The sequence below is a fragment of the Prionailurus viverrinus genome, chromosome D1 (assembly GCF_022837055.1).
Source record: "Prionailurus viverrinus isolate Anna chromosome D1, UM_Priviv_1.0, whole genome shotgun sequence".
NCBI classification, from domain to species: Eukaryota; Metazoa; Chordata; class Mammalia; order Carnivora; family Felidae; genus Prionailurus; species Prionailurus viverrinus.
The window spans coordinates 71,028,788-71,049,784 of record NC_062570.1 but is presented as its reverse complement, the minus strand read 5'-3'; the positions used below and the strand labels follow the sequence as shown (position 1 = coordinate 71,049,784).

Sequence of the window (20,997 nt, the reverse complement as noted above, 5' to 3'; positions counted from 1 at the left end):
AGTAGAATATCTGTTCATCTTTTCCAATTAGAAAACATAGCTTATTAGTATCAACATTCAACACTTAAGTAAAACTTCAAGAACTACTAATTTGTGACATTTTAGTTATACTTTTATTTTATACCTTACTAAAAGAAATGGATTCTAGAACTGAACGGTACTATAGAATTAATCTACTGGGATCCCCTAACTTGACAGGATACTGAGACTCACTCACTTACTTGTCCAAGATCACACAGTAGAGCCACGACTTAACCCTTGACTCTCTGCCTATGAATTCAGGACATTTCCCCCTGTATCAAGTTCTACCCAAAATCTTTTTTGCCTTCCTTCACTTTCTGAAACAAAAAGGCGACTTCACAATTGTCACATACAAAGTTCACCACTTTGAAAATCAGAAAAATCTCTTGGTCTTGTACTTCTGTGAAAGTCCTAATTTCTCCTTAACTTCTTTAACCTAATAAACATGCAAACAAAAGCCACAGACCCACTGTTAGACTTCAGGAATTTAGCATAAGTAAAAATGAATGTTAATTATAATCTTTGCAAAGTTAAAAATATCTAGTAATTTGTAGTAATGCCAAAATAGTACTACTTTATGACACTGAATGTTAAATAGCCACGTATAAACCCTTGAGCTAACATCATATATTGAAGACCCCAAAAATGGTTTCTACTCATGTGAATACGGGTTTTCTGAAATAAGAAAATATGCCCTTTTTAAAAGTGAAATTGTGTTTTCCTCTAATACAAATAGTAAAGGAAGCAACCTAGCAATAACAACACCACTGCACCTAGCTGAAGGCTGAAAAAGGTTACTGTTGGTAAAAGAGGACCAGACTAGGATTAAGACGACCAGAGGTCTTCAATTTACAAGAAAACAGCCATAACTGGCTACACCAACAGATTACAATTAAAATACATTACAGTGCAATACTGTTAAGTACAGGAAAATTGTTTACAAACGTGATGAGACTGCTAAAACACTTTTCTGGTATGAAAAAATGCAACCTATTCACATATAGTCAAGCCAACTGCCATTCCAGCCTGTGAAAAGAGCCGAAATGACTTTGCTCTGCAGCTTTTCTCCCAACAGTGTTTCTCCTGACACACATCTTTCTAAGCATTGTCTAGACAGCATCGCTGGCTGTAAACTTAGAAAACAAAAGGCATAACACTTTTTGAACAATTCTTTCTAGCATGTGGCCCAGTAAGTACAGACCACAAAAGCGGCCTCTGAGAGAACGCTTTTCAAGAAAGCAAAGTGTGGTCTCATTGGAACCTTTCAGATCAGTGTTAAACATAAAATCAATGTGGTAGCTTGAAGACTATTAAAAAGAGAGCATCGGATGTAGTAAGAACAAGAAACTTCTGTTTCAAATACACTGGGTCCCAGTGTAAAACATAGCACTGGTCAAAAAGCCTGAAAACCAATGGTGTAGACTCCTACTCTCCTACTTAAAACCTCTACACTCCTCTTTCTAGCTGCTTAGAAAACAGCATTGAAAACTGAAACGTGTAGGTTCAAGTCCCAGCACCGCCACTTACTGGATGTGGGAAGTAGTTGGGTAACTTCTATAAGCCTCAATTTACTCATCTCTAAATTGAGGTTGTCATCCACCATACAGAGCTTTTGTGAGGGTTTGAGAAAATATATGTAATATTTTGCATCTAGCAAATGTTCAATGAATAGCAACTATACTTGCTGATTTCTTGGTGACATAGGACAAGATTTCTCCAAACTACATAAAGGGCAACTTTTCCCTGAGGGTGATTTCAATTCCTTTAAAAAAACAAAACAAACAAACAAAAAAAACCCATGTAAACCTAGAGGGGGGGAAATGGAAATACTTCTGGCATCTTTCCAGACATTGCTAAGTTTAAAGGTTAAATTGTTACAACACTCTCCTAATTATGCAACAAATACCCATGGACAGGAGTTAGCCTGTAAAAGATTATGATGGCCTATACTACTGAAACTGGGAGAGGTGGGGGAAGAATCCCTTAAAAATTATTCCCAACAATCTTTTCATCTACACTAACAAGCCTCAGTTCCACAGCTCATCCCTGTTCATTATAGGATCTCGAATTCGTCCTCTCGATTATCAAGAATGAAACCGCACTGATTAAAATATATACACACACACACACCCACACCCACACACACACGTGTATTCAATCTAATTGCTATATGTGATCATTGGAGAGATACCATCATTATACCAGCAACAGACAAACAGCACCAAAAAGACATAACTCAGTGTGTGCCCAAGTGGCGAGTCGTCGATCTATTAAACCGCAAATAACTCACCTCATTCCTCTGAGAACAAAGTCTTTAAAAGTTGCAATACGATCCGTCTGCGATTTCATTTCTATTCCAAGATAAAAGGTACTTCTGCACGTTTACAAAGTTTCCTGTAATTTAGCATTTCTTTCCAGAACAAACCTGCCCCCCCCCCACCCCCACCCCCGCAAACCCTGGAAGCTAACTAACGTGCTTTCGAGAACGCTAATTCAAGTTGGGAATCGAAGCGATAAAACCGCACTCGCTTCCTTCCCAAGCCGTGCTTTCTGGTACCATACCTGTTCGCGGGAAATGCAAGGCAACGAAGGTCTCCTGAACATCTTGGAACTGCCGGAGTAACCGGCCGAAGTTTCTCCGAACGACACGCAGCTGGACCTCCTGCGGGGTCTGATCACAGGCACTTTGTCCTCGGCGGTACTGGCCAAGCGAGGGTGATGAGGGGCTTCCCTGATCTGGAAGAAGTGATCCAAGCCCAGGGCCAGCAGGCAGCCGGCGTCCCCGACCAGGCAGGCGAGCAGCGGCCTGAGGGCGGCGGGCAGCGACCCGAGCCCGGTGAAGGAGACCCACCAGACGAAGCTGGAGAAGAGCAGCACCAGGATGCCGTGCCGGAGCCTGGCCGGGTGCGCGAGCGTCAGCAAGCCCACACAGCTCAGCGCCGAGAACAACCTGCCCGCCACCGCGGGGGGCGTGTGCTGGGCCGCGGCGGGGGGCCCCCAAGCCCAAGTCCACGCCTGCCACGCCAAGAAGTCCCCCAGGTAACAGCAGGCTGGCAGCGCCAGCAGCCACCAGGCGCCGCCGCCGCCGCCGCTCCGGCCCGGCCCGGGACCCCGCTTGCTCCGGGTCAGGAAGCAGGTGAGGAAGAAGAAGGCACAGGCGATGCTGAACAGGGGGCTGAGGCTGTGCGAGCACACGCTCAGCAAGGTCCGCAGCCGGGCGGCCCCGGCAGCCCAGCTCCCGGGCCCCGAGCCGAGCAGCAGGGCGAGGACAAAGGCGGCCAGGGCGCCCAGCGAGAGGCGCGCCCGGGCGGAGGGGGAGCCGCGGCGCGGCTGCTGGGGGGAGGCCGGCGGCGGCAGCAGCAGCTCCACGTTGCAGAAGCGGCAGAGGTGGAAGAAGAAGCCACGCGGAGGGTCCTGCCGCAGGGGGCTCACGCAGCTCTTCACGTAGCCGTTCCTCAGACTCTCGGGGGGCTGGCCGGCCCCGTCCGGCGCCTGCGGGCACCGCATGGCTTTGGCGTCTCGCTCGTCCCTCCTCATGGCCGGGACCCGGGCTGGCCGCGGGGCTCGGCACGCCCCTCTCGGACCGCGGCGGCCGCTCGCGCTCCCTCAGCACCCCCGGCCCCGCGCTCCGGGCGCCCCCCGCCCCGGCTCGGCAGCGCGTCAGGGTTGCGCCCGCCGCCGCGGCCCGGGGTCCTCGCCGCGCGGGCGTTGGAGCGGCGGGGTCCGCGACATGCTGGCGGAGGAGAGGGGCGGAAGGGGCTGCTCCCGGGACCGCTGCGGCCGCCCCCTCCGCGTCCCTCGGGCACCGCTCAGGACTGGAGACTCGGCGTCGCCTCCCAGCTCCCGCGGGCTGCAACAGTTACCTCCCGGCCCCAGCCTGGTCCGTTGGGCGCGCGAGCGGCGGCGGGCGGGCTGGCGCTCCTCCCCCGTGCCTGCCCCGGGCCGGCGCGCGCCCCGCCCGCCGCTCGCGCGCGCCCGCTCCCCGTCCAGTCGCTGTCGCGGACGCGAGCCGGGGATCCCGCGGACTGAGCGCGCCGGGACCCGGGAGAGCGCGGCCGGGGCCACCCGGAGACCGACCCGGGCTGGCAGAGGCGGGCAGGGTCTTCTCCGGGTGGGAGGGGGCAAGCCCGCTATCTTGGGACCCCAGGCGCGCGGGTTCCCTTTGGAGCTAAGTCACAGACACGCACCCAGGCTCCGACAGGTCACCACTGGGGTTTGGGGGAAAGAGGGCGTTTGCGGTCCCCAAGGGCAGTGCCTACTTGGGAAACCGAGTTGTGGGGGGTGGGGGGAGCCGGACCCGCCTCTCACCTCATCCAGGTTCAGGGTGGGCCCCTTGGACTGCCCGAACTGTGCCACCGGGTAAGGTCCAGCCACCGCCAGGGGCATGGTGAAGAATCCCTGACCGTGTGGCTGGGGCTGCCCTCAACAGCAACGTGGAATCTTGAACCACTCAGTAGGCCCGGAATATTCACGGTGGTCTTAGGAAGGAGCGTGCACTTGGAGTGCTCCCCCAGAGCATCCATCTGAGTAGATACTATTGAGCTTGTCTTCCTCAAGAACCGTCTTCACGGGCAAGGAACTAACGTCCCATCCTCCGCTTCCTACCCTTGCCATACATACTCATTAGTTCATATCTGAATCTCCCTAAACAAGCGTAGAAAATCTGCTGTCACACAGCTTTTTCCACATTAGAGCCTTTTTCACTGTAACGGCGTGTTCTAGAGAGGAGGGATGGGAGGATTCGGAGTCCTCTCCAAGACCAGTGCCCAGTTTGGATCAGTTGGCCACAAAAGAAGCCAAATAAGATGCTATCTGTGAATTACTGGTGAAACTAGCAACATGGAAACACTGACTTGAAAGTGACAAGAACTTTGCTGTACCAAAGGGACTGCTCTGGAATCTAACCAATCATAACTGCCTTAGAGAGTGGACTGTGTTTCCCTCCAACGAAACTCTCCCTTCAACCTCATGACAGGCCTGCATTTCTCAAAGAGCTAATTCCACATTTTTCCAGGGAGATGAGAAACCTTACTGTGTGGTAAATCCCACAAACAGGCCCATTTTTCACCAATTAATCTCTGCCCACAGCCATGACCTAAAACACACCATTTTCGTATATGGCCATAGTTCACATACATAGCAAAAATCCTGAGAAATTAGCACAAGCATTTGACCCAGAGGAAAAAAAGACCAGAATTTCCCTTTCCGTTTCTGTCTCTTGAACAAAAGAAGAAATATTTAATAGAGTTTTCAAATCGATGACTCAAATGCTTTCCTTAAAAGACCAAAATCCGTGGTGTCTCTTTTTTCCACCATCACAATGGAAATTTTTGTTTTTAAGTATCCTCACAACACAGCTCAACAAATACCTTTTTTAAATGATATGCACAGAGCTCATCACTACCAAAGTAGGAAACTGAGTGGATGCATTTGAGCTTTTACAGAAGAGCATGGCAAAGCTACCAATGGCATCCCTGAAATGCCCATTATAAATTCTCGTAAGAAATAATAAACCGATTTGAAAATTAGAACAAATTCAGATTAAAGTTGTTGTTTTAAAGCCTTGGGTAGTAATCTGAGGTGGGATAGGCGTGGAAATATTAATGGCCTAGAAATCCTTTTCATAGTTTGTAATCCTGGCCCAGCCATTCATGCCCTGGCGGTAAGCAAGTCACATAACATTTCCAGTCCAGTCCTCATTCTTCTCAATTGTAAAATTGCCAAAAGTTCATTTTGAAGACCTTTCAAGTTCCTTCCGGTCTTGGGGCGTCTGGGTGGCTCAGTCAGTTGAGCCCCAGACTTCAGCTCAGGTCATGATCTCACGGTTTGTGGATTCTAGCCCTGCGTCGTTGGTCTCTGGGCTGACAGCTCGGAGCCTGGAGCCTGCTTCAGATTCTGTGTCTCCCTCTTTCTGCCCCTCCCCAACTCTTTAAAATAAACAAACAAACAAAAAAGTCCCTTCCGGTCTCAAAAAGTTTAATATCCGTATGACAAAAATATATAGGCATCCTTAGGATCCATGTTTCAGATTGCCAAGAGCAACCTTTAAATTATTTGTACCATCAAACTAAAGCAAACTCTCAGTGTTGACAAATCAAAATAAAAGGCTTTGTATCAAAGAACTATTATCTGGCAAATAAAATTCAAAATACTCTTCATACTTTCCAGTTCTTTCACCTTTTTTCAGCTGTCTACCCAAGTCTTTATAAGGCTGACAGCCCAAGTCTTTCAATAACCCATATTTGGCCTGCATACCTCTAAACACCAACCCAGCACCTGACAGGATTCTAAAATAAAATGTAAGGACGTAACCAAAGACTATCAGTTTACTTAACTAAAATTATGCACAAAAAGAATGAGCTTGCTATGTTTATAGCAACTCCCTTCTCTGTTTACAGTCCATGTCAAAGATTATTAGTAAGGCACATTTCTTAGAGTTCAGATTATTTAATTATTCTTTTGCCAGATATAAACAACCAATAGAATTACTTAGCTCTTGTCTTTAGGTTCAGGAATGTATGACCGTTATCTGTTGTGAAAAAAAAAAAAAAAAAAAAAGACCTAAAGTCAAAGTCACAACATACCTTTGACTTTTCTCAGTACTCTACCCCACCCTTATTTTACCTAACTTTGCCTGTGCTCACATCTAGACCCCATGATCTCCACCAGAATCATTCTCCCAGTTTGATGATCCTATGACACGGGATCCTAGTGCTTACCACCCAGCTCCCCAGCTGTCCTGGTGCAATGCAACCCCATATGTATTCCTCTATTCTAAATGGGGTCCTTGCTCTCAAGTTCCAGACACCCAGTTTTCCCAGGTTCCCCAGTTTGTAGGATGAGAATTTCGTTCTCCATTTTAGGTACCGACACCAGTAAGTTGATAGTGCCTCCAATTAACTATAGGAAAGCTAAAACCCTGTTTAGGTCTTTCCAATCTCAGAGCCAAAAACTCGGTTCCTAAACACTAGTCCACTATTCTAGTAGCTAAGTATCCCCCTTGACAGACCTTCTAGATGCTGCTGCTTACCCACTTGTCTAACCTTATAGGCAGCACGACTTTTACTTCCTCAATTCTCCCGTATACCATTTAATCTCTCTCCCATATTGAATGTATGTCCCATCACTGGGCTCAGCCCAGCGATTAGAACACCTACCTCTTCATCTGGGACCCCTGGTGCTCACCATTGCTGCACTGGAAATTGCCTTCTCTATGAATTAGCTTGTTCTCTCCTTAACCTTCATCTTCAGAGAAGCAAAATAACAATTGAGCCTCCTGTTAGGTCTCAGCTCCTCCTCCCCATCTGTCCTATCTTCTGATAAAGTGCAACTACCTGGCCTTATAACTTGTGCTTTCAACCTTTTTTAAGAAGGTAGGATTATTTTCTAACTCTAAAATCCAGATGTAAAGAAAATCCATTTCTAGGGCAGTATTTCCAGAAATTCCCTTCTAAAATTAAATATTTTTTAATGGATCTTAGATACATCTATTGGTGACTCTTATAATAATTCTCACGGAATGTAAGTAGGAAGGGGTAGTAAAGAGGACGGATGAGGAATAAGACTGGGTCCAGTCATTATCACTGTCCCATTGTCAGTGACTCCTCACAATGATTATGGAGCAGCCTTTAAAGATTTGCTAATAGCAGTTGAAAAGCAGGAAATGATAGGTTGCCAGTTCTTTAAGAGCTTTTTAGTACTGTTCCCATTCTGCATTGTTGCCTCTCAACCAGGGGTTTTAAAATGTTTTCAAAAGAAATATTATGGGGTGTCTAGGTGGCTCAGTCGGTTAAGCGTCCAACTCTTGGTTTCAGCTCAGATCATGATTTCACAGTTGGTGAGATTGAGCCCCGCATTGGGCTCTATACCGACAACGTGGATCCTGAGTGGGATTCTCTCTCCCTTTCTCTCTCTGCCCCTTCCCTGCTCCCTCTCTCCCTCTGTCTCTCAAAAAAATAAATATAAACATTAAAAAATACATTAAAAAGAAAAAATATTATGCAAACAAACTGACGGTTACCAGCGGGGAGCTGTGGCGGGGTTGGGGGGGAGTTGGCAGGGGGAGATGGGCTAAATAGATGATGGGTATGAAGGAATGCACTTATTGTGATGAGCACCGGCTGTTGTATGGAAGTAATGAATCACTACATTGTACACCTGAAAGTAATATTACACTGTATGTTAATTAACTGGAATTTAAACAAAACTTTAAAAAAAAGAAATAGTATGCAAATAAAAGCAGAATGCTCTTACTGCAGTGGAGGTATCCCTGGAACGTGTCAACACCAACCAAGCAGTTCTGACACCTATTTTCTGACCTGAAACCCCTCTTTAGAACCCTTGGGCAAAAAAAGGAAGGGAGGAAGGGAAGGAAGGAAGTGAGAAAGTAAAGACGGGAGGGAGGGAGAAAGGAAGGAAAAGGAGGAAGGGAGAAATTTTCTTTTTTTTTTTTTTAAGTATATTTATTTTGAGAGAGACAGAGCATGTGGGAGGGGCAGAGAGGGAGGGAGAGAGAATCCTAAGCAGGCTCACACTGATATTGCAGGGAGCCCAACGCAGGGCTCAAACTTGAGAACTGCAAGATCATGACCAGAGCCAAAATCAGGAGTTGGGCACTCAACTGACTGAGCCACCCAGGCACCCCAGAAAGATTTCCAACCTCTAAAAAATAGACCATAAAAAACGGATTTGGGGACGCTTAAGTGGTTTAGTCAGTTGGGTGTCTGACTCTTGATTTTGGCTCAGGTCATGATCCTACAGTTCAGGCTCCAATGTTAACAGTGTGGAGCCTGCACCAGATTCTCTCCTTCCCTTTCTCTCTCTCTCAAAATAAATGGATCAACTTTAGAAAAATGGATTTGAATTTGATTTGGGAAAATGCTTAGAACTGAGTGCTCTTTCTAAAATGCATTTTTTCTGAATTCAGTAATAAAAACAGCACAACTTTCTCAGAGATCATGATATAAAGCAGTCTGACTAATTTTAAATATCAAAGAAACTTGCAAGAATAGCCAGCAAATTAACCAGTTTGAGATTTCAAATTCCTAAAGCTAGAGCCATTCCTTAAGATACCTGAAAACCTTAAAAGATTTTGAAAGAATGAAAGAATTAGCATTTACAAATATACATTTGAAAATCAAACAGACTGGCTTTTCTCTGGTATAGAAAGGATCCCTGTGTTCAATGTGCAATGGCGACTCTATTGTCTACGTGTGTTACCAAAACCCATTTTCCTTCCAGCTCTCACTCATTCCCAGGTCTGGACCTCCCTTTGACTCACTCTTTAGTTTTAGTTCATCTTGACAAGACCACTCTATGCAGAGCACTCTGCTAGATAAAAACTATAAAATTCTTTAGACGTTTCCTCAAGCTGTAGCTTTATGTCTATGCACATACTGTGAAGGAGCACAAGAGAATATGTGATAGAAACGGTCGAGAACAGTGATTCAGAACTATTAAAGAAGAAGAGAATCGTTCTTTTCCAGAGTCTCCCCACTGTATGGTTGTCTCCTCTTCTTTTCACGACCTGTTTCTCCTCTACCAGTTCCAGTGGTCTCCCCAGACTCTATCTGCCTAGCTATCTTCCTATCTCACTCCCTTCCCCCTGCCTTGTCTCTTTCATCTTTATATTTAATTCCCTCACTACTTTTACTTCCTCGGTTCTCCTATGTACATTTAATCCCTCTCCCTTATTGAATGCATTCGTTCATGCAACATTTATTAAGTGCCTGGCATTGTGCTGGGCATAGTGCTAGCTGACAAAGACCCAGTGATGACAGGTATAGTTCCTCCCTTTAAGGGTTCAGAGTGCAAGCTAAGAAAAGTAAAAAACTACTAGAGTTCAGCGTAATAGGCACTGTGATGTAGAAGTAAGTAAGCTCAGTGTACTACGGGAGTTCAGAGAGACGCCTAACCCAGACTGGAGTGGGAATATTGGGTAGGGAATAATGCTGTTGGGCAGTCAGAGAAAGACATTTCTAGGCTTGGTATTGAAAGTTGAGTAGCAGTAACCTACATAAAGTAGGAAGAAATATAATCTGGGCAAAGGAAGCAAGAAAGTGCAAAACTGGAGGAACACAACCGTAGTGCATTTGGGAAATCTCAAGTATCCTGTGGCTGGAGTGTAAGGTATGCAGGGACAAAGAACAAAAATGAGGAGGCCAGAGAGATGGTGTGTTTCTCATAGGGAATTGGACTTGCTTGTTTCTATTTGTTATATAAAAGTTTCAACGTCTGTTATCATATGTGTTTATTTACGTGGCTACCTCTTCAATACACTCTTCAAACACAAGAATTCTGTCCTATTCAATCTTATCTCAATCTCCATGCCATGAGTAGCAGAGTTCTTCGTTAAAACTCAAAAACAATTTTTCTTAAGTAACCTGTACAGGCTTGAACTCATGTCCTGGAGACCAAGAGTCGCTTGCTCCACTGACTGACCAGCCAGGTGTCCCAATACTCAAAATGTTTTGAAGTATGTTTGTATTTTTAAAAAATTAATAAATCAGATTTTTTAGTTGTATGCCCTTGAATGTTTATTGGTCGATGAATTTAAATCGAAACTCTTAATATATGATTTAATACAAAAAATGTTCCATATTGTTATTGAAAAATGTTTTTCTTAACCTCCATTTTTTACCAACTCAGTAAAAGAACATTTTCTATCCTAGGTTTATAGAAAGCATTATACATATGTTTATATTTGGTTTAATTTCCAATAAAATAAGTGTTTAAGATGGCGCGGGTGAATTTTTGTTTTTAATTCAAGTGATGATACCTGGATGCCTTTTGCTATGAAAGAATACATTCTACTACTTCAAGAACTTCCCTTTCTCTATTTCTAGTTTTCAGAGCAACAGTTGTATCTCTGACACAAACCCACCATACTTCTACAAAAAAAAAACAAAACAAAACTGATAAAGGTATTAATTATATAGCTATTAATCTGAAATTTCCTGGATTTTGTGTGTTAAGCCTAAAACCTGAACCTTGAACAATAAACAGCAATGCAAACCCCTTCCAAGTTTTCCTGTTCCCTCCTTAGACAAGCGGTAGTTTCTTCAGCTCCGGCTATCCCAGCAGATCTGAAGGATCACAGCCACTACGGTGGCAGCCTACCGTTGACACTGAACTTGTGGTTAATTGTGGAGTTCTGCCACAAAACCACCTCACTACCACAAGCTGGATTTTTGCCCAGGACAGTGACAAACTGCCAGGCCAAGCAATATACAGGAGCAGCAGGAGCAAACCGCCTTTTACCCCAGACAGCAGTCGTTTCTGGACTCCAAATGGAGCCGGCAGTGGGCACACCGAAGAAAAATGCAGAAGTATGCTTTCTGCACTAAACCTACTGAAAGTGTCCTTTTGTTGTTTTGCAGCTCAAAACGATTCATCCAAATCATTAGCATCACCAATAAATGTGAGACTATTCATTAGTAAATTTTCTTAAATGGGCATCGAGATGGGAAATAAAACTGTAATCCTATTACTCTTAACTACTAAGTGAGCCGCCTACATATGATCATTGCAATTAAGAGCAAATAATGTGTCTTTGTGTGTGTTACTAAGCTGCACGCAGCAGCAGGCCGCTCTGGAAACTTTATTTGACAGTCCGGGCAACATGCTGTGAGGGAAGGAAACTGGCCCGTCAGATCTAGTTACCACTTTGTAGCTGCATGACATTGGAGGTTACTTAACGTCTCACATTGCCAACTTCACCTACAAAATGGGGATAACAGGGTCTCTGCCATCGGGTCGCTGTTATGGACTAAATTAAATTAATATGTAAAATAACTAACAATTACTAGATGCTCAGTAAATTTATGTTTCTTACATCCTACCGTGTTCTTTACCTTTTCGCCATCCTCTCAGGTCTTTTCGAGATTCCATCGGTTCTGGGTTGTTCCAAAAGTCTTTGTCTTCCTAACTATGCAATCAAATAGATAAATTAGCAACTCTCTTTCATCAGAAGACAGATGCTACACCGGATTTAATGTTCCATTCTAATTATGTACTATAAATGTAAAAAACATAAAACATTGGGGCGCTTGGGTGGCTCAGTTGATTGAGCAACCAACTTCGGCTCAGGTCATGATCTCATGGTCCGTGAGTTTGAGCCCCACATCGGGCTCTGTGCCGACAGCTCAGAACCTGGAGCCTGCTTCGAGTTCTCTGTCTCCCTCTCTTTCTGCTCCTCTCCTGCTTGCTCTCTCTCTCTCTCTCTCTCTCTCTTTCAAAAAATAAACATTAAAAATTTTGAAAAAAAATTTTAATACATTAATGTTTAAAGCAATGACTGCATATTATCATCATAATTTTGTGGGCCTTTTATCTTAGATTTCATTCTGCTGAAAGATTTTGATTCAAGGCCCATATGTGGTAAACAGGGAGAAACAGAAAAAAAAAAAAATCAAACACCAACAACCGATTCCATCCGCAATAGCATTAAACTTAGTGAAGACAAGAAAATATTTATGTTTGTAAAAGTTTATTCATTCATTCAGCATGTGCCGGGCCTTGCCCTAGATACTAAAAATACAAATATGAATAAGATATAGTGCTTGGCCTCAGTTTGGTAGAGGAGAAAATATGTAAACAAGTGCAGCACAGTATGAAATGTCCTAATATAGCTCTTACCAATTACAGTGGTGGGACAGAGAGGAATTCATAGATAAAGACATGCTAGCTCCTGTATTGAATAGGGGTCCCTCCATAGACAAGGAGAAAACTGAGCATGCCAGACAGAGAGCAGTATGTCCAAAGACACGAAAGCACGAAGCAGCATGAACATTTCGATAACCAGGTTGGTACGATTTGGGTTGGTTGGAGGATGACCATAGAGAAATGATACCAGATAGATGGGTAGAAGGGCTCCCAAATCCTGGGAAGCCCTATAGGCCATCCTAAAGAGCTGGGATTTATTCTGTGAGTGAGAAGCAACCATTAAAGGTTTTAAAGCAAGGAACAGACATATTATTTTTTTTTCTTTTGCAGACCTATTTTAATTGTGCGTTTCAAATCTCAGTGCTGGAACCTCATGAAGAATAGTTTGGAAGAATGTGAGACCAAATCTAGAAAATAATTTAGGAAACCATTATAACAGGCTAAATTAAAGTTCTGGAAGGCAATGGCAGTAAATTTGGAAAGGAAGGACTGAATGAATAAATAGCAACCACAGAACTTTCTGATCAATTCCACAGGCAGAAAAGGGGAATGCAGAGAGGTTTCCCTAGGTCTAAGCTAGGTGACTACAGTATCTTGAAGCCATTAACCAGGATAAGAAGTCCTAGAGGAATAATTAAAATAAAGATGATGGATTTCATTCTGAAGAGGTTGAATCCAAGTGGAGACCCTCCTTGGCAGTTAGATGTATGAGTCTGAAGCTCAGAGAGCAGTCTGGACAAAAGAAATAGTTTGGAAGCCTGTGGTATATAGGCAGAAGCAGAAGCCCCGGAGGAAAATGGGCTATCCCCCAGGAGAATACACAGTGTGAAGTATACAGTGTGAGAAGAGAAGAGATTCTGTGTCTGAACTGTGAGGAATACCAACTTATAAGGGACATGAGAGCAAAAGAATTTCTCAAAAGGATGACTAAAAAGGAACTGGCAAAGTTAGAAAGATAATCAAGCAGAATGGTGTTACTTACTAAAATAAGGATGGGGAGCACCTGGGTGGCTCAGTCAGTTGAGTGCCTGACTCTTGATTTTGGCTCAGGTCATAATCCCAGGGTCGTGGGATGGAGCCCTACATCAGCCTCCGTGCTGAGCATGGAACCTGCTTGAGATTCTCTCTCTCCCTCTCACCCTCTGCCCCCTCCCATGCTCACTCTCTCCCTCTCTCCCTCTCTCTTATTTTCATTAATTGATTAATTAAAATAAGGATAGGACATTTAAAGCAGAGGGACTGGGGAGCCAGGGTGGCTCAGTCAGTTGAGCGTCTGACTTCTGCTCAGGTCATGATCTCGTAGTACATGAGTTTGAGCTCCACGTCGGGCTCTGTACTGACAGCTCAGAGCCTGGAGCCTGCTTGGATTTCTGTGTCTCCCTCTCTCTCTGCTCTTCCCCTGCTTATGCTCTATCTCTCTCTCTTTAAAAAATATATAAACATTAAAACAATTTTTTGAAGAAGAAGGACAAAAGATGTTGAATGCCACATTTGAAAAAGACAAAGACAGGAAAATATCCATAGGAAGTCATTGCCAACCTTATGTGGAATAGTTGCCAAGGTAGGGGCAGAAGGCAGATTGCAGTGGATTGAAAAATGAATTAATATTTATGTTAACATTAGGAAAAGTTTCATTCTAGAAAGTTTAACCAGGAAAAAGCTTTGCCTTTAGTTTCATCATTATTTTTGTTAGTTTGAGCTAAAAATCATAATTTAATTTTTTGTCATTTGTTTAATGTTTATTTATTTTTGAGAGAGAGAGAGAGAGAGAGAGACAGAGTGCAAGGAGGAGAGGGGCAGAGAGAGAGGGAGACACAAAATCTGAAACAGGCTCCAGGCTCTGAGCTGTCAGTGCAGAGCTTGACGCAGGGCTTGAACTCATGTACCATAAGATCATGACCTGAGCCAAAGTTGGACGCTTAACTGGCTGAGCCACCCAGGTGCCCCCCAAAAAGCATAATTTAAATAGCTTACCTGATACAATATAAAGACCACACACACACACACACACACACACACACACACACACACTTCTCTACTGTATAAAAATAATAGCACTTCCCTTAATGGTGTATCTACAGTCTTCCCTACATCTTTTTTTTTTAAAGTAATCTTTACACCCAACATGAGGCTTGAACTTACAACCCTGTGATCAAGAGTCTCACATTCTACTGACTGAGCCAGCCAAGTGCCCCCTTCCCTATATCTTTATAAATAGGTATTATAAACTAGCATTTATTTTGTGGTCATAGTGGTGTCCTACAAATAAATGAATAAAAAATAAGTGAGATCATGGATTTTATGTAATACAGAAGCTAATAAATGTTTAACATACCTATGAGAGTTTTTTTTTAACTAAGTAGTTATTATTTAGCTTAGATGAATACTGCAATATTAGTCTGATTCTTTTTTTCTTTGCATCTCTTTGAAGTTGGTGAGAAATCATTTTTTTTAGAAGACACATTTGGTAAGATCATTTAAATGCCCTTGTTCAACATTCTTAACTTAAAATCACAATATTTTCAGCAGCTCTGCAAATAAACAAGCCACTAGATCTAATGAAAAACAAAAGGTAGGTTTGTACAGTTAGAAATTTTTTTAAAAAACATGTGGTCAGATAATTCAGACAAAAGCAAGCATATTTAACATCCATTTCCTGCTAAACAACCAGGACTCAGTGCAGTGTTCCAGTTGACCTACCATCAGTCTTCACTCCAATTTTGTTTGGACTGTTCCCAGTGACAACTCTCAAGCATGGTTTGGTGCTTTAGTAACTATATTAAATGTAAGTGCAAACTGTGAAAACTAACAAGAACCCTCGTATAAATTCAAGATTTTAATACTGTCTATGGGGATGGGGTGTGTAATCATATTTGGGAGGATGACTAACACTTGTCCACTCTAATATGGACAAGACTTTAAATAAACCAAAACTATGGGTTTTTTTTAACCAATAAGCCCCATGGGTATGGCTGATATTATTCCTTGGTAACCTCTCCTTTTTACAGGTGAAAAGGTTTACATCAGATTTCCTCTCATTATGACCTTTCAAATGTTGTCTGGACCAGCAACCCACTCTCTTTAAACAAATACCAACCAACCAGGAAACCATGAGGTTTTATTGTGCTATAAAATAGACCAGACATTTCCAAGCCTTCATAGGAATGAACCTGACTAAATCATTACTAAAAATAGTTTCAAAATAAACTGTAGGCTCCAAGTTTCTCTAACAATCAAAATTCCTTCATCCTTCATCAACCTCGTTCTCAAGCTCTTTACTCTGGCCACATATTCATAAGAACCAAGCGGTGGTAGAGGCAGGAAAAACTTCCCTTCTTCCCTTCTAGGTTCTTTGGCTGCCCAATAAGTAAGTTGATATAAGACAGATTAACAAGAGAAAACTAAATCTTGTACATAAAACAGCCCCATAAAAATATGAGATGCAAAAGACTGCCAGGTAACTGAAGCTTATACAACATCTTAAACTAAGGAAACCAAAGGAGAAGAAGGCAGTTCACAGGAAGGCAGAGGAGATGTTTAGAAAACAAAGGTTGCCTTGTTATGCAGATAAATGTATCAGGTAAAAAGGTGTCTCTGGTAGTACCTCTCTTCCTTTTCCAATGTAAATTTTGGCAGTTGAGGCAAAGGTAAAGAGTTTTTCCTGAAATCTCCTGGGTTTTGATTGTCTTTAGCTCCAAACAATCCTATGCCAAAGAGTATTTTGGGATGACAAAAACTACTCCCATTTAGGATTCACTTCTATTTGATTACTGGGATATAAGAATTGAGAAAAATGTGAGCTTTGTTCCTTGAATACATTTGCATTTGTCAAAATTCTGTTTCCAGTTTTTCTATACACTACCAGACCCTAAATCATGAGCTACTTCTTCCAGTATATGGCGGGCATACAGTGAATTTTGCAAACAATTAAACCAGATCTGCTGAAAAAAGTAGATCACCACTGATTCCAAATATTTATTAATTTAAACCCTATTTCAATTCCCTCAAAGGAATACACGTTGTATGCGTGTATGTATGTTGCACAGGTGTATGTGTTTGGGATGGAATCAGTTGTGTGAGAAGTAAAGGAGATGATTCATTTTCAGAAATACCGAATAAAAGCTGTATTGTCTAGTTAACAGTAGGTTTACAACCTATAGGAAATATGTACGAACCCCCCTCCTCAACAACGGAGTCCCAAACCTTTACACACTTAACCTACTGGTTGTTCTTCCCCTCTCCGTTTTGAGGGCTTATTTTTTGCAACAAGCATGCGCCAAGAACAAAGGGAGGAGGAACTGAAAGTTCCTCCTGAGGGAATGTATATTTGTTCCAATCAGACTACTTTTTGCCTTACATGGGCATAGGCGATGTCCGGGTAAGGCTGTGACCTCTGTAGTACTCAGCCAATGAGGAACAAGGGGAGGGACTTGCATGCTAGGAAATAAATTGTCTGCTGTAACTGCCCTGAGTGTGCCTGTCCATCAGACACCTGCTCTTGCAAGAACATTGGTTAAAGCCTCACTTGTGCTCTGAGTCTCCACATCCCTCCTTTGATTGGGTCGGTGGGCTTGTTTCTCATGGTTGTCAACAGCCAGTGGGGAACACAACATATGCGAATAATTATAATGCAAAATGGAATACCCAAAGAGATAGCCAGATTGTAATGGGGATCAAGAAACATGACATGAGATAGGTGGGATTTAAAGCCCACCTTAAGGGGCCTGGGTGTCCCAGTCAGTTAAACATCCAACTATTGACTTTGGCTCAGGCCGTAATCTCACAGTTCGTGAGTTTGAGCCCCATGTCAGGCTCAGCCCAGACAATGTGGAGACTGATTGGAATTTTCTCTCTGTCTCTTCCCTGCCTCTCAAAATAAATAAATAAATAAACTTAAAAAAGAAAAGTCCACCTTAAAGGTTGTGTAGGATTAGAGATGAGAGAGGAGACAATAAAAGATGAAAGGAAAGGTAAAAGAAAAAAGAGGCATTGCAAGGAAGAAAAAAGTGAAAAAAGTTTCCATGGACCACTATGTATCAGAACATAAAGTTGAAGAATGGTAAAAATGTCTAAATTAGGAAGCATCCTCTAATCCTCTATCTCTATTCCTCACAACAATATGAAGGTAGTAATAATATTCATTTTACATATAGGTAAATTGAGGCATGGGGAAATGAAGTATTTTGACAAAGATTCCACATCTAGTAATTGATAGAACAAGGATTCAAATCCAGGCAGTGTGACTCCAAACTTCTATGTGCTTCCCATTGTATGGGTAATTATTACACTTTGGTACCCAAAAATCACCTAAACAACTTTTACCCAGTTGGTAAAAATGCAGATTGTTGAACCTCAACAGTTCTGATTTAGTAAATCCAAGATGGAACTGAGGAATCTGCATTTCTACCAAACACCTCAAATGATCCTGGGGCAGAGGTCCAGGAGCCACACTATCCTGAGGTATACCACAGCAGTATTGAGCAGGACCTAGAATGGCCTTGAACATATTTAAATGATTAGTGTTATGGACTGAACCGTGCCCTCCCCCTGCCAAAAAAATTCACATGATGAGGCCCTAACTCCCAATGCAACTGTATTTGGAGATGGGGCCTTTAAAAAGTTAAGGTTAAGCAAGGTCATAAGGGTGGGGCCCTGATCCTTCCGGACTAGTGTCCTAGTAAGAAGGAAGAGACACCTGGGGTGTGCCTGCATAGAGAAAAGGCCATGTAGGGACACAGCAAGAAGATAGCCATTTGCAACCCAAGGAAAGGGGCCTCAAGAGAAACAAACCCTGCCAGTACCTTGATCTTGGACTTCCAGTCTCCAGAACTGTGAAAGCATAAATTTCTGTTGTTTAAGCCACCGGGTCTGTAGTATTTTGTTACTGTAGCCCTAGTAGACCAGTACAATGAGTTAAATTAACTTCCTGTTTCTCTTAAACTACGTGTATCTGTCACATATCAGATACTGCCAAAGAAGATCTTTAATTATCATCACTCTCATAAAAGCTCACTTCTATATGGCATTTTATGATTTACAAAGCCTTTTCACATGCTCTGTTACACTTGAACTTTGCAACGAGCTCTGAGGTAGGCAAGACTCAATAAGGCAAACAGCACTTACCTGGGGTTTCTTATGAGATGTAAGGCTGAGTTCAGGTCTCAAAACCCAAATCTTAAGCTGTTTTTGCTATACCACACACACACACACACATGCACACACACACACACACACACACACACACACGTGTGCATCATAAAGTATGGTTATTATGTAAAAGACCCACGTGCACAAATATCTTTCCTTAGCTCTAGGAAGTAAGTAGCTTTACCCTTATTTTCTAGTTAAGTAAGCTATGGTTTCAAGAATTCAAGAGAACATTAGTAGCAAACATTAGTAGCAAAGATGAGCTCAAAATACTGTACAGATTCCTAGTGACTAGTTCTCTTCTTTTTTTTAGGTTTATTTATTTCTCTTGAGAGAGAAAGAGAGAATGAGCTGGGGAGAGCAGAGACAGAGGAAGACAGAGAATTCGAAGCAGGTTCTGCACTGTTAGTGCAGAGCCCCAGTACAGGGCTCGAATTCAAACCCTGAGATCATGACCTGAAACACGAGCTGAAATCAGACACTTAACTGACTGAGCCATCCAGGCGCCCCGTGACTAGTTCTCTTCTTTTATTTTTTAATTTTTTTAATGTTTATTTATTTTTGAGAGAGAGAGAGACAGAGTGCAAGCTGGGAAGGGGCAGAGAGAGAGGGAGCACAGAATCTAAAGCAGGCTCCAGGGTCTGAGCTGTCAGTGCAGAGCCTAATGTGGGGTTAGAGCCCAATGTGGGGTTGGAACCCACAAATCGTGAGATCATGACCTGAGCCAAAGTCAGGGGCTTAACTGACTGAGCTACCCAGGTGCCCCTGACTAGTTCTCTTCTTAAACAATTGACTAGGCCGTAGTCAATGGGAGTAGTTCTCCCATTTATATGAACTAAGATTATGCCTTTGGTCCTTTAGGAATAGTTTTGCTCCAGATCCCAAGTGATTAAGTCTGCAGAATGCTAGACTATACAATGGGCTATAGCTTGAGTAATAAGGGAAACTGTAAAGGAGGGGGGCGGGGGGCGCGGTGGTATGAAAGAGCAGTTAAAGATAGAGGAAGTGATTCCTTTACTTTCATTTTCTTTCCTTTTGCTAGCACTTCCTTTTTTTCAGTTAGCAAAATAATAAAGAAATTGCAGATTGGTATTTGCAGACAACAATATCAACACTGTATGAGCAACTTCTAGAGATCCAGTATAGGAAGGTAGATTCTAAGTCTGTCTTCTTCATGCCCTACATTTGCCTGTTAGATAAGGTCTCGTTTCCCCAGCTGTGCTATGTTAGTTTGTATCCTCTGAGAAGCAGATGCCAAAATGGAATTAGACATGCAAGGGATTTTGAGGAGAACATGCCTGTGAAGGATACAGGAGAAAAAGCCAGAGAGCCTTCAGAGCATGACGCAAGTCTGACATCAGTGAAAGAGAGCAGGAAGGAAAGAGGATTAGGTAGAAAGAGCTTTACACTACGGCACAGTTCTGAGTTTCAACCAGGCCAATATGGAGGCCTTGAGCCAAAGTCACCTGTTAGAGGAGCCCATTTCTCCCAGAGATGGGCTTCCATTAGCACCCCTGCCACACTATCATTGGCTAAAAGAAGCCCGAGGGAAGTGTTAGCTCAGTGCAAAAACAAGGGTGGATCCAGAGGGCGGGATTAGGTTCAACAGTCCAGTTTGCTTCCCACAACACTTTGAGTGGCACATTTTTGTGGTTGCCAGAGTCCACCCCAAGCTATGGACAAATCCACTTCTCTATGCAGAGTTAGGGAACAGATACTCCATGATTCCCATGAGTCTTTCTTCCTGAGAGAAAACTTAGAAAAAGGAAGTTGGTGAAAGGAATCAGAGCCCCCGTTGCTGCAGTTGTTCTTGGGGCTACAACTGGTACTCATCCTCCACCTCCACGGGATTCTCAATTCCATCACCCTCAGCTACCACTTAGGCAAGCCTAGGTAGCTTACTTCACGGGGTGACCCACGCCTTCATTTCTCTTTTTTTAATTAATTAATTTATTTTTAAGTTTATTTTTTTGAGAGAGACAGTGAGCAGAGGAGGGACAGAGAGGGAGAGAGAGAATCTCAAGCAAGCTCTGCAGTGTCAGTGCAGAGCCCAATGTGGGGCTTGAGCTCATGAACCATGAGATCATGACCCGAGCCAAAATTAAGAGTCAGATGCTCAACCAGCTGAGCCACCCAGGCATCCCTATTGCTTTTTTTTTTTTTAAT

The 20,997-nt window shown here is 43.2% G+C and overlaps 1 protein-coding gene across 2 annotated transcripts in view; it reads right to left on the bottom strand.

The window, feature by feature from the left end:
- Positions 1–3,695, bottom strand: part of PDE3B (phosphodiesterase 3B) — a 173,981-nt gene extending 170,286 nt beyond the window's left edge. Inside the window, exon 1 of one of the 2 annotated variants that reach the window (XM_047876836.1) lies at positions 2,584–3,695. In XM_047876836.1, coding sequence (XP_047732792.1) covers positions 2,584–3,558 — 975 coding nt within the window. In that variant the 5' untranslated portion in view covers positions 3,559–3,695. The remainder of the gene's footprint in view (positions 1–2,583) is intronic. The other variant, XM_047876835.1, reaches the window with a different exon arrangement.
- Positions 3,696–20,997: the final 17,302 nt, after the last annotated feature.